General features: G+C 39.0%; 1 protein-coding gene across 5 annotated transcripts in view; it reads left to right on the top strand.

Moving 5' to 3' along the window:
- SPOCK3 (SPARC (osteonectin), cwcv and kazal like domains proteoglycan 3) overlaps positions 1 to 14,465 on the top strand; it is a 186,337-nt gene that overhangs the window by 133,926 nt on the left and 37,946 nt on the right. For all 5 annotated transcript variants that reach the window (XM_066632198.1, XM_066632197.1, XM_066632196.1 and 2 more), the window contains one exon: positions 7,761 to 7,875. In XM_066632198.1, the coding sequence (XP_066488295.1) occupies positions 7,761 to 7,875 (115 nt within the window). The remainder of the gene's footprint in view (positions 1 to 7,760; positions 7,876 to 14,465) is intronic.

Raw genomic sequence — 14,465 nt, 5'->3', positions numbered from 1 at the left:
CTTAACTTCACCTACCTCATGGGTTGTTGTGACAACTAAAGGAGGGAAGAAGCCATTGCACACTGCCCTGAGCTTCTTGGAGGAAGGGTGGTATGAAAATGTGAAATATAAATGAAAATAAATATTTGTGGCTTTCTAGAATTTACTGTTATAGTAAGCAAATGGAAACATTCTTTTCTAATCATTGTGCTCTTATACACTGCACACAAGTGTCATATTTGTGTGCAACACATGGAAAATGCTGCGTCTTTGGATACTTAAATCAGTAACTAACCTGTTTAACCACCTTCTTGAAAACCACCAACAGAAGTGGTCCAGTTTAGCCATGCATGCATCATTATGATGTGTTTGCTAGAAAAATGTTCAATATACTTCACGAGATCCGTTAGTGCTTTAAGGGTATATAACTGAAACGCTACTGAAATTGCTTTCAAACCTGCTTCTTCCTTAGTAACAGCAATTTGATTTAGATTTAAGAGCTTTCAGAAATTGTTTATTTGCTGAGGAGTAGTTTTTAGAATTCCACATTATCATTATCCTGCAAAATACTGTACTTTGGGTAATGTGTACCTAGCATGTTCAGTCTCTGGCACGTCATGCCCTTGATATACCAAAAATTAGACACTTATCAACCCTAACATTTAAAGGTGTTTCTGCACCTGTACAGGAATTTCTAGGATTGATATGTGCTGTATTATTCCAGTTTTTTTAATAGAGTCTACAGCTTTCTTAGAATTTCTACACATGCAAATTATATTATGTTTAGAATAAGAAAACAAAAGGGAAGAGATCTTCAACTTTATATTTAAATAGTCTTAAAAATGAAACACTGGGATTATACGCTTTTGTGTACTAGGATATTACTTAAACATAATCATTATGGAAGAAGTGCATTGAGGAGGTTTTGTGCAAAGCACAGATTTGCTATTTGCAATGGCTAACTTTCTGACTTGTGGTTCTGTTGGGTGCTCCCTCTGTGAACAGAAGGATTATTCTGTTTGTGGAAAGGCCCTCACAGAGCAGCGCATGCCTTTATGTTCACAAAGGGAGCTCTTGATGGCAGAATCACTAATCACACAATGTTCACATAACTTATTAATTCCCAAAGTTTATAATTTGAGCAAGTATGAGCACCTCTTTCGGGACCTTTAATTCTGCCCAAGTATAAGCACTCGATTGTGAGCAGTGTAGTCCTCCTCTGGGATTGGAGCATCCCAGAGCTCAATTTCTTACTAGTATAGTAGAAGTAGCAATGTGGTTGAGAAACAGAATATAAAAAGGAACAATAAATATGGAAATGTTATTACCATAAACAATTTTTTTTAAAATAGGTAATTTTTTTTAAGGTAAATGAAATATTTGCAGAACTAGCAGTGCCAGATGGAATCATAAATCGTTTCAGAATTACACAGATGGACACAAATACTTAAAATGGATCATAATAAAGGCCTCAGAACACCTCCAGATGTGACCAGAAAACATCTCGGGTCACATCCAGACGTAATAAAGAACTGACCCACCGATTTGCTTACCCACAGGTTTCTGTATCCATGGGGGATCCGGGAACAGATCCCCCGAGGATACCGAAGTCATTATATTCTCAGTCTCATCTAACTCACTCAGATTATACACTGTGTGGGTATATATAATAACTCCTTTGAGTAAATATAAGAAATTCAAAGACTTTCTTTGAGGAAAACTTGGTGCAGGATTTTAAATAATACCTCTCATATTAGTATATAATCATTGAGAACAAGGGGCCAGTTGTTTTTGGTACGAAGGATGGCAGGTTTTGTTGACAAAACAGTTAACAGTATACTCACCTGCAGTATACTTACCAAGTTCTGTATTAAACCAAAATTAAACCAAAGTGTTTAATTTCAAAACACTGAAAACAAAAACCAGTGAAATATCTGAATGGTCATCTGGTACAATGGTTAAGATGCACTGTTAAGATGCACTAAAATGTATTTATTTCAGCAAGAAAAGTTTGTGAGTCTATCCCTGGGCATGGATTCTGTCTTGGGCCAAAATTTTTTTTTTTTTTTTTATAAAAAGGTTGGATTCTCATGTGCAATGGAAAGGAATAAATTCCAATTCTGAGGAAAAAATTGTAGACATCAGCTTGGGAGCAGTTAGGATTGTTCTCAGGTATATATGCTGAAATCCATTGACCAGTCTGATGTAATGCAGGGCCTCATATTGGAAAAAAAAAATGTGGGTTTCAGTTTGCTTGGGAATTTGAGGCATGAAAACCTGCTTTCGCCCATAAGTTTCCTCCAAACTTCAAAATGCTTGACTAAAATTTGTGTGACTTTTAGTTCTGCAATAAGCTAAAATAAGAATTAAGGCTTGTAGAACTGAATATCTCATTCCTAGAGAACAATATGGCTTCATTTGTTCTGTTGACTTGAAATCTATACACTAAGTATGGGGATGATTTTTTCACTTTTGCTTTCTCTTTAATATTCAGATATTTTGGGCACAATCTTAACCAGGTCTACTCAGAAGTGTCCTATTTTGTTCAATGGGGCTTACTCTCAGGAAAGTGTGGTTAGGATTGCAGCCTTTGAATCTTATTATCTGAGGCTAATAAATGATAGAATGATAGAATAAATGATAGAAGAAAAATTGTTAACTGAGTTATCTGCCTAGAGTAGAAAAGAACATTGTCTTCCCTCATCCATAGCAGATGAAACAAACTTGTTACTACCTAATTATAGAACAGTATTTTAAAATAGAAATATAATGGTTGCACATCACTAGATGGAGGGCATACAAAGAGTCTGTTTACTACTGCTATAGGTCTTGTGAAGTGTCCCCATTAATTTTGATAGAACTTTTTAAATGCAAAGATCATTGAAAATACCCCCATGGTGGAATCTACCTATAGTTTTCTCATGTTAATTGCATATTTCTTTAACTAACTGCCAATTCATGCATGCACTTTTGGACTACTTTCTGTTTGCATTTTGTCTCCTCAGTTTATTTATGAAGGGGTTAATTGCATTTATTTTTTGTAGAAACACCCCAGAGGTAACAGTTGCAGTGAAAAGAAAAGGAAGAACTCCAAAGACATACACATGCAAATTTGCTCTAATTTTTAACCCAAATAAAAAAATTTGCATGTTTTTTTTTGAAGCAGCAAGTTCCATGCCTGATTATGTATGTTGTTTTGCATTTTCCCTACAATTAAATACTAATGAGCATGCCCTTTATGTGATATTTTAGTTCACTTATAACTTTATAAATATTTCAACCTTGGATAATTGGATAAATTGAACTTGATGAATTAGCAATGCAATCAGTGGGTGTTGTTTAAGAAATGATATTGCATCAAAAAGTCAAATTGTAATGCATTCTTTACAGCAGCAGAATACATTTTTAAACAAATGATTCATTCAGGTTTGTTTTTTTTTTTACCTTTATAAGAGGAAGTGAGAAGAGTCCTTATCAGAAACCTTATGAGTACATTTTGTGATTGTAACAAGCTTTATTAGTTGTAATTTATATTGAAGGGCAGAAAAAATGGAAAAATGACCTTCATTTCCTTGTGTTCAAGAAATCCATATTTTTTAACCTGCATGTTTTTGTCACTGTTTAATTTTTCTTTGATTCTTCCTTTTCTTGTACCATCTTGTGGCCATGCAACACAACTGAAAATTTAAACTTTTTAAATGAATGGAAATGTGTGCAAATTCTCACTTCCCTCTGAGAATTTGCCTTTCTGAGGACAGTAAATATCCTACTCTTCCCAGTGATAGCAGAATTCACATGCTGTTTGTTTTCTGTGCTAGTATGCATAGGGCTGACCAGTTCACATGGGAATAAGCAGCTCTTTCTTACTCATCACAAGCAAGGAATGAACAGCTGCCCTTTAAAGTGGTGAACATGAGAACTCAGAACTTGCATACTAAAGGACTCCTGCATGGACTCAAAACTCACCTACCTAAACCACATGAGTTTTGCAATCATATGTGTGACAGCCCTTCGGAAACTTTTAAAATACTATCATATTTCCCCTTAGACTTATCTTTTCCAGGCTAAGCATACACTCCTCTGAACCATTGTCAGTTTATCACTGTCCTCCTTAGAATCTGGTGTCCAGAACTGGACACAGTATCCAGTGAGGTTTGACTAGGACCTAATAGTGGAACCTATTACTTTGGATCTGGACGTCATGCTTCTGTTAATGCATCCTAGCATTGCATTTGCCTTTTTCACCACCACATCTCCTGCTAGCTCACATTCAGCTTGTAACCCACCAAGAAGCCTAGATCCTTTTCACATAGAATGCTGTCTGGTCGTCTCCATCCTGTACTTGTGTCTCTGAATTCTGTTTGCTACCTACATTCAGGACTTTATATTTGTCTCTCTTGAACCTCATCTTATCAAGCCTTGCGAGATATTATGATTCTGTTGTCCAGGATGTTGGCTTTCTCGTCCCTTCCCCCACAGCTTTGTGTCATTGCCTATCTCTTTGTTAAATCACTTACAAATAGAGAAGTTTACATTGTTATATCCAAAGAACTACATAACAGATTCTGCACGCACAAGAAGATTTGAACTTGTTTTATTTGAACTTACCTGACATACGGCATGGCAAACCTCCTTCGCTGCTGCAAAAAGTTTTGCTTTTCGGAATTTTCCTCTCAAAAGGAAGAAGTCCTTTTGAAGTTCTTTCAAAAGGAAGAAAGGAGATTTCACAGGGCATGTCCAAGCCCTCAGATGCACCTTTGTAGCTTCTTGGAACGTAATCCATGATTACCTGCTTTAGGATACAGATTGGTCAAGCTTCTGAGCGTGATTTTCCTGAGAAGTTCATTTCTGACTTGGAATATAGAAAAGCTTTTGCTTGTACTCCTATAATGCAGCATTCAGACTCTACATGTTCAGAATTTTGTTTTACAAAAAGTAGGTTCTTTCTCATTGAACATTTAAATGAACAACTGAGCAAGAATCAAAAACTGGAAAGTATTTCTCTGATTTTAATATACAGGTGTGCACCACTTGATGATGGGGATATGTTATTCGATGTTATGTGATTAGGTCATTAAGTGAACATTCAGCCCAATCTATTGCCTTTGTTGTGTAGGCACTCCCTGTGAGACACTAGATGGCTGCACAGGCTACTGGAGATTGATTGCCTCTTCTTTGTGTTAAGAGCCTTTGTGTTGTGTAAACAGACACTGCTGTAGGCTATGGGGGACGCTATTGCTTCATTAAGAGCATCTTTATTGTGCTTTGACCACATATATGCAGTCCATCGTTAAGTGAACGATTGTGAAGCAGTGCGCACTTGTACTACTGTTTGTCTAAGTGTGGACTATCATAGCTCTGCAAAAGCCCCTAAAGGGACCCAAAAAGAGACTGGGAGGAAGGCTTACAGAGTGCTTTTTTAAAAAAAAAAAAACTGAATGAACTGCAGTTCATTCAGATGAGGGGTCCCTTTCGGTGCTTGATTAGAGAAACTTGGGGGTTGCACAAGAAATGGAAGCTTTTTTGAGCTTTTTTCTGTTGACCATTGCTTCAGGCATTGCACAGTTCCCTTGAGTCTTCATAGTACCTATTCATTCTGAAATGTGATTGGTGTCCGGGGAGGACCCCTCCCTAAAAATTGAGAAGCTGTATAAAACATAACATTATGAAAGATGTAATTAATATTATAATGTGTAAAGAGAATGATTCAGAAAAAAGTGAACCTTTGAGAGCTTTCTGAGGAAACTTGTAGCTGAATCTATTCTAAATTGACCCAAGGAAGTTCACCTCTTACTATCAGGGACAAGCAGATTCTCTAGTTACATTCCACTAACATTTTGCCATGCTGATATCCACCAAGTTCTGGTCCACTTGTCTCTCTGCAGAAATTGTGGACTTCACAATGTTTATAAAAGCATATGTGCAGCTGTTTTTTTTAAGCAAACAGAAAATCCCATCCTGCCTCTTTCTGAAGGAAAAAAAAATTTCCCCAATAAACTATTCAACTGGAGTGCAGTCCTCCTCCCCATGCATTTTTTTTTAATGAAACAGTCTGCAGGAGCTCAATTCAGTTCCAGCAGAAAGAACAAATAATATAAAACCATCTCTCCTACAGACCACTTGGTATCTCCAGGCAGGAATAAACTGTTGTAAATGGCAACTGCATGGGACTGCTCATGATTCCATCTTGCTAATTACTGGAACCAGGCTTCCCCTCCCTGTGATGCGGCTGTCTGCTCTGTAAAGCTCTTGAGGGTTCAGTCTGGTGTCTAAAAAGACGGTAAATGTTGAAAGAATTGAAAGTGCTGCTTGATGTAGAACACAATGAAAGACTACTGCATACTCCATGCGACATTTCAATTAGAAAGACTGAGGGCCCAATCTTTTCCAATTTTCCAGCACTGATGCAGCCGCAATGCAACCCTGAGATAAGGAAACAAACATTCCTTTACCTTAAGGAGACCTCTATGACTGCCCCACCACCACAGGATGCAGCGCATACCCTGTTGGCACTGCTGCATAGGTATTGGAAAGTTGGATAGGACTGGGCCCTGAGAGAGCCAAAGTACTGTAGTTTTTTGTTTTGTTTTGTTCTTATTAAAAAAAAAAACTTAAACACACACACACACACACACACACACACACACACATTTAAATATATATATCAACAATTGGATTAGTCAAATGCCGAACCCCACAGCTGTATGACCAGTCCACTCAGAGTGACTAGGCTTTTAAGTCTTCAAGGAGGGAGACAACAAGGTATGAGAATAGTCAGACTAGCACTGCACTTTTCAGATCGCATGAGCCACATATATATGTTCAGATCACGAAAGGTGAAGTTAGTACCAGGACCACCTTTAGGCTATACATGCGACAGCCCGATGATGCTACCCTTCCAGGCTCAAGGCTTTCATGCACCTGAGACTGGGCTGTCTTTGACTTCCCCAAGTGCAGTGCATCCCCCTCCCATGTCTTCACTTCTCCCCAGGTGCACTGCAACTGAGGACCTCCCAAACTTTCTCTCTCTTACAGTTTTCCTCCCCAAGTTTGTACCCACTAGTGACTGCTCTGGTGATGGAGCCATACCTATGCTTTACATCTGAGCAGCCACTACTCCCACATTTCCTTTTCAAAAGACATTACAGAGGCCAGGAACTGTAAAAAGGAAGCAGAGACATCCTCACTTCCTTTTTCGTGACTGGAGGCAGCAGCATCCCACCAGATGAGCCTGCCACTTTCCCTTTTACTGCTATGGCCCTACAGTCCCACTGGGACTCATTAGAGGTTTAATCTTACCCTCCTGTCTGAAGGACTCCCTTTGGTTTAAGAGCAGTTAACTCATGATAGAACAAGGATACGTGTGCATGGTGGCTAGGAATTTTATCCTGTCTCCATCCTTCCGAAGTGGCAGTATTTACTGAGCGAATGGAGTGGCTGCCTGTCCGAGCTCCCTTACAGAGAATGACATAAGAACGACACCAGAGCTTTACCTTTGAACACAGTGTACCACTGTGGCAACAACCATTTCTTGACAAGGAATTGGCTTACATGAGGCTTTCAGGAGCCATTGCCTCTGTAAGAAGTTGCCACTTCTTTAGTTAACGGCATGTAACTTAGCAGTAACATGGAAGCAGATTCCTGGTCTTCCTGGGTTCTTTTGTGTACTGAGTTGCAACAGGAAATTATGAACAGCTTCTAAATACTCAGTGGACTAGAATGTACATTACTAAAGATGTTTACATTTAAAAGAGATTATATTCTCTCTCTTTCTCTCTCAGTGCAAATTAGAATATCAAGCCTGCGTCTCAGGAAAGCAGATTTCAATGAAGTGTGAAGGACGTTGTCCTTGTTCTCCGTATAAATCCACAAGTGCAAGCAGAAAGGATAAGAGGGGTAAGTAGTGACACTTATATTGAAACTGTCAGTGGTGCATTCTTCAGTGAAATGCATTAATACTCATGGAGAGGAATTCTGACTAACAGCCAGTGATTAATCTTAAATAATGAGGAGAACTCTTTATCTTAAAGCAGTTTAGAAGTAGAGGTTCAATAATACATTGCAGTTCATTTAATGATTTTGCATGCTCTTTATTAAGTCTGTTAGGGTTTGATGTAATACCTGATGTTTTATAAATAACCTGATAGGAGCTCTCCAGGGGCTTTATGTTTAAGGTCCAAATCAGACATGATGTGGGAGATCCTTGATTAGACTCTCCTGTGATTTTTATTTTGCTAATTAGCAGCCCCAGGGGAGCCTGCTTTGCAGATTAGGGAAATGGGGCTTTGGGAGATGTACCTATTTTCTCCCATGTTGTTTGCAAATCTTGCTTCTGCCTCCCCCTCCAAACTTGCTGGTAGCTGGGAAGGAAGCTGTTTTTCCCCCCATGAAGTTTATAGCAGTTGGTGCGGGTGGGGGCAGCAGCAACAGCATAGGAATAAAAGTTTAAAACAGTCTCATTGCCTTCAGATTTGCTAAACACAAGTCATAGTAGACCCTGATTATAGAATTTCATGAGTCACATGTGATTTGACCCTAAAGCAGAATTAGCCAGTATGTGTATTTACTACAGAAATTACTCTGGTACACTAACAGGTACAACAATTATCTCTCAGTTCTGTTTATATCTGTGAAATAGGACAATACTTTATCAGCATGTATTCTTTAGTTGCCAGCTTAGCAGGTGAGCAGCATGGCTGTTGATTATTCCTCTTACAGCCATGTCACATTACCCATTCTTCTAGTCTTGTGGATACTTGTAAGTGCTGACTACTGTAGCAACAGCAGCTGTGATATCAGTTTGTGGGCAGCTAGTGCAGAGTCCTGCCTTGGGTTAATGAGGCATTAGGCCCTTCCATTCCACCCCACTGATGAGTAGGCAATTCTACCCCCTGTCATTATAGAGCACTGGTTCCCAATCTGTGGTCTGCGAGATCCTGAGAAGTTGTCCGTGAGGTTGCAGGGAAAAAAAATCACCTATAATCATTTCTCACCAAGCAAGCAATCTCCCATGGACCAGTAAAGAGGGAGGAAGTGTCGGCTATGGCTGTGGGAGGTTCATTCTCCTTTCTCTCTGATAGTCCATGGGGGAGCGCTTGGGAGACGGACCACTAGAGAGGGCAGAGACCAGACCACCTACAGCCGCATTGTGGTCCGTAGCTATACCAATTTTTGCCTCAGTGGTCTGCAGGCTCCTAGAGATTGGGAACCACTGTTATAGAGGATGGGAAGAAGAGGGATGGCTGCTCATCTCTTCTCCATTTATTAACCGGTGGGAAATAGGAAAGCAGAAGGAGCAGCTGTTGTGCAAATCTTTGACACAGGCACCCTCTGAAGATGCTTGGTGAAGATGGTGATAGTCTGAGTCTGTCAACCAACTTGAGCCACTGCTGTCACCCGCTCCTGGGAGTAACGATTGGACTGGCTTGGCCCTCTGAAGGATGTGACCAACCTCACCTGGCAACCAGTGTCAAAAGTTGAAAGCATTTTGGAGGAAGGAGGAGCAAAAACCTTTGGTCTAGGAGAAATGGTTACTTTAGGAGAAAAATGAACTTGGAGGAAGGGAAAAATACATTAGGAAGATTGTGTTGAGGGAGAGTGGGTGTATGTTCAGGATTTTGTAACAAATTGCAATGGTTATTAAGGGTCATATATCAGAAGCAAGCTGTTTTTCTGAATGCCTATAGAAAATTGAAGAATAGTTCAGTGTGCTGTTAAGAGATAACAGTGTGCTGTTAGAGCAAATTACTTCAGAAATTATAGCTTTTTGTAGGCAGGAGCTAGAATCTTGAATTGCATCCAGAAGTCAATGTGACTTTTTGCAGATCTGCTAGTCCTGAGGTCCTGCTAGTCTCTCTGGCAAGAATGTTTTCATATGGTTGCCCCTTCCAAACTTCTTTCAAGACCAGTCCCGCGTAAAAAGGTCATTGCATGGATTGATCTTAAGAGAATACAGTTAAGGGGTAGAAGATAACTCCACTTCTTTCCAGAAAGGAAGGACTTGGCAAAGAAAATCCTCTCAACACTCTGCAACCACATATCAGCCCCATAAAAAGTAGGTACACCCCTTAGGGCATGCTCACTATGCATTTTACATGAGCTATGTATTTGTGAATGCATCTATATGAATGTGGTGTGTTTGCATTAAATGCTGTGAACTGTGATTGTTAGATTCCAGCATTGGATTTAATGAATGCATTATTTGTTGCTTGCTTCGCAATATTGTCTTTCTTAAAAAAGGTGTGAGAACACAACTGTTAAATATGTGCTTAGCAATATGGTTGCTGAGCTTCTGCTTGTAAATTCTTTTTATAAACTATAGAACTATCTTTCTAGTTTCTTTTTTTCTTTTCAAAACACTTGAGAGAAGGTAGAGAAGCACACGAACAATCATACAAACTTCTGCTCTGTACTTCTGGTGATTGTTCAGGTCTGTTCAATAAATGTGACTGCTCTAATTATGGTGAAATTACTTCTGAAAATGCGTCCGACCTATTCTGCAGTCTTATGCCACGTTAGCTTATGCAATTAACTGCAGCCTTGTCATTTTTTAAGAAGGAATTGTTACCTGTGAAAAGCTGATAATGTGCTGACTGGGAAGAGAATAAGAGCTTCACACTTGCTTGACCAGCGGCGGCCATCACATATAAAGGCTGTCGCCGGTTGGAACGTCATTAAGCGACCCATGACTGTACTTCATGTTCTATTGAGAATATCATTCATCAGGAGGATACTGACAATATCCTCAACAGTCAAAGTGCTAGAAACACAGACTTTAGAGTTTTCACCAAAAAAGTGCTCTGGGGTAGAAAGTTGAACCTCACTTTTGGGGGGCTGGGGGTAAAGTTAAATTAACATTCTTCCCCATTTATCATTTATCAACCCATAAACAAATAGCCCCAATCCGGACAGAAAATCCCAGTAACCTGCTCTCATCAAAATAAGTAGTAACTTATTAAGTAGTTACTAATTCTTGTAACTTAAGTCTCCAAGAAAGTTAGGTGTTTCTACTGTTCCCTTGGGTTTGCACTAAAAAGAAATTTAATGGATAGTTTGTAGTCCACTATCATAACACATGCATCTAAATGTGGAATAGTGGCTCTTCACATTGAAAGGGAATGGTCTAATTAGAGGTGTTTAGTTTTGCTAAGATAGGTTTACACCCTAAGACCTACTGAACACAGTGAGCTGAGTAAAGTAAATAACACCATTTTCAAACACTTCTAGTGATAAGTACTTGCTGGCCAGGTACAGAGGCAGCTAATTGTATAACAAAACTAACTTTAACAAGACCACGTGAATCCTTACGCCAAACAGATTTCAGGATGTCTGTCATATAGGAGGAAAAACTGTTGTATAAACATATCTTTGTTTTTCTCCCCAGACCAGAAATAGCACAAGTAGTTCTTTATATTTAAATGAATATGCTGTTTTTCCACTGAGAACAGTCCACAAGGAAGTTTGCAACCATAAAATCATACAATAAAATTATCTAGCATGCTGATAGTATTTCACTAAAATTAAATCAATTCAGAGATGAAAGAAAGTGAACTCAAAACCATAAAGCCTAAAAATCTTTGCAGAAAATAAATTTTTCTAGACTTCTAAAAATTTGTATTGGATAAAAGGTGAATTTTCTTTCCATTCATAACTTATTTATTTATTACAGTATTTACATACTGCTTTTCTCATAGACTCAAGGTGGTTTACATAAAGAAGCTGAACATATACCCCATTTTTCAATGAGGTTTTTACAAGTATTATTCTATGAGAAAATCTCTTATAACCATCCATTTCTCCAGATGTGTCCCTTCATCGTGCAGTTATCATCCCTGCTGCTGACTCTTGCACCCTTCAAGGTTTTGCAAGCAACTGCAAAACAAGCTTTAAATTTGAGTATTTAAAGCAGCGGTCTCCAAACGGCACTGAAATAGCCTCCTTGCGTGACCGGTGCTTACAGTTCCGCTGGGGAGCCTGCTATTGCCACCCCTGATCTCCCCCCAATGATTGTGCGGCCAAGCTGTGTCTGCTTGGGAGGGTTTAGCAAGGGTGCTGGAGTCAGTCTGCGGGCTGCAATTTGGAGCACCCTGATTTAATGTATACCTTTTTGTATGCACACTGATTTGGGGAATTTTAATTTCTAAATTACAAATTTTAGAATGTAAAACAATATATTTTAAGTTTGAAGATTGATTTTCAAACCTATATTTTTGGTTTTGGAAAATGTTGCCATTGACTTCAAAATGTGCCACTGAGAGTGTGTGTACTGTATGTACATATAGGGATGCTGCAATATTTGGAAAACTTGAAATTGATTAACAACTGCATGACTTATAAAAAGAAGACAGTGGGCATATGTCCTTTTTTTTTTTTTTAGGTTACAACTTGTAAACACCACTCATGTTATTACAGTATGATTATGCACCCATTGCATTCTTTGTGAGTCTGGATTGTTGTACGAGAATAATCTTTCCATTTTTTTTCCTTTGACCACTGGTTTTTATTGTATCTTAAGAGTATGAATAATATCATTTTTGCAGACATTTTTAGCTAGTCCATTTATGTACATAAAGTGCTCTGGATTGGCGTCAGAGGAAAAAATGATATACAATGTAATATTTTTGCTTTCCATTAGTCCACTAACATTTTTATTTGAAATTACATATGCTTTTCTTTATATCAGGAATATGTTTGTTTTAGGAATACTTAAAATATTCTGGCGCTAAGCCCAGTGCACTGGGACAAATGCACATGAGATAGTGTTCAGGATTAATGCCTTTTAATTTATTCACCCCATTACTCTAGTTTTAAATGATAGCTTTTCACAGCATCCTACTTTCATTTTTTATGATCTTGATGATCAGATTCTGGGCCATAGTAGTAATTAACAATTTCTTATTAGTAACATAACTGCCTTGTATCTCATTTTCTGCATGATAATTCTGTAATAGAAAGTGCTGTTGTTTTAATTAGCATTTTTATTGCCTGGGCAATTTTTACATTGAACATATAATTTTATTAAGATAGTGGGGCAGTCATTCTGAGAGTACCTATTTGTAATTTAAAAACATTATTATCAACAGTACAAAAGAAAAAGACGTAATAAAGTAAAATTAAATTGCTGATACAGCGTTTTATTATTTCATTTGTGTAAAAATGCCCCAAACAGAATAATTTTTGCACTGCTGAAGCAGGAGATGCTATACCAATGACACTTCTTTGCTTCTTCCTTTGGTTCTCAGTTCTGAGCTTAAACCTGTGGTCAGGAGAGTCACGTGGTACAGGTTTTCCTAAAGAGCAAGAGAAATAAATCCCCTGTAATTCTGGAAGATCCCCAGCCTGTTCTCCTTACTGTCTAGGCCCAGGTGATTGGGAGTAACTGCACATTGAGTCTTTATTGTAAGAATAGCCTAACAATATAACAGTTAATCAAAATCTTTAGCAATAAGAATACATTCCCACTCCCTCAACAACTTTAATAAGCCTGCAGATTCCCAGCTGGCCATTCTGATAACTGGATCCTGAACTCTGTTTGAATCTGTGCCTTGTAACAGAGAAGACCAGTCAATTGTATCTTAACTTTTTATACCCACTATACTTTCCCACATTGTCTCAATCATCACCTCTTCTTTGGTTTATGTCCTCTGAGCACAGACAGAGATCAGAATCAAGAAATGACTTCTCAACTTTGTTGTAGTATTGTTTTTTAGAATTGTTCATTTTGCCTGATTAGTTATTCTTTCCCATTTGTCATTGATATGCTGCTTACAGATTTTCCTTGTAACCTTTACACTACAAGCTTACCAGTTCACAAACCCAAAGATAGCTTGACAACACTGGGGCATAACACAATCATTATACAGTAGGCAAATATGGAGGCTTCTCCCGCTTTTCCTGCACTTACAAAGATCACTGTGTGCCGCCTCCCCCTTCCACCCTTCTGTTTCTAATGAGCACAAGTTGGGGATGCTGAGTTCATTTCTAGTGGAAGAGCCCCCGACCAAGGAGGCACCAAACTTCATAAGCAGAGGGAATGGAAGTGCTTATGCAAGCTGAGGCAGCAATAGACAGCGAATTCAGGCAGTGTGGAGGCACACACCTCTCCTGTTTGTAAGCCGTAAATGTGGTTTGAATTGATATATCATGAGAGAAGTTGAAGGTGTGATTTGTTGACATTTTAACTTGTTTTGATGTTCAAGAACAGGGGTGCGCCAACCCCGGCCCCGGGGGCCACCTGCGGCCCTTGGGGGCTCCCAATCCGGCCCTCAGGGAGCCCCCAGTCTCCAATGAGCCTCTGGCCCTCCTGAGACTTGCTGGAGCCCTTGCTGGCCTGATGCAACTGCTCTCAGCATGAGGATGACTGTTCTACCTCTCTCCTGAGCTGTGTGATGAGGACTCCCTCCACTACTTGCTGTTTCACATCTGTGATGCAGCAGTAGCAGTGAAGGAAAGGCTGGCCTTGCTTTGTGCAAGGTCTTTTATAGGCC

This window comes from Tiliqua scincoides, chromosome 6 (assembly GCF_035046505.1).
Source record: "Tiliqua scincoides isolate rTilSci1 chromosome 6, rTilSci1.hap2, whole genome shotgun sequence".
Classification (NCBI taxonomy): domain Eukaryota; kingdom Metazoa; phylum Chordata; class Lepidosauria; order Squamata; family Scincidae; genus Tiliqua; species Tiliqua scincoides.
The sequence above is the reverse complement of the archived record's forward strand: the minus strand, read 5'-3'. Positions and strand labels throughout refer to the sequence as shown.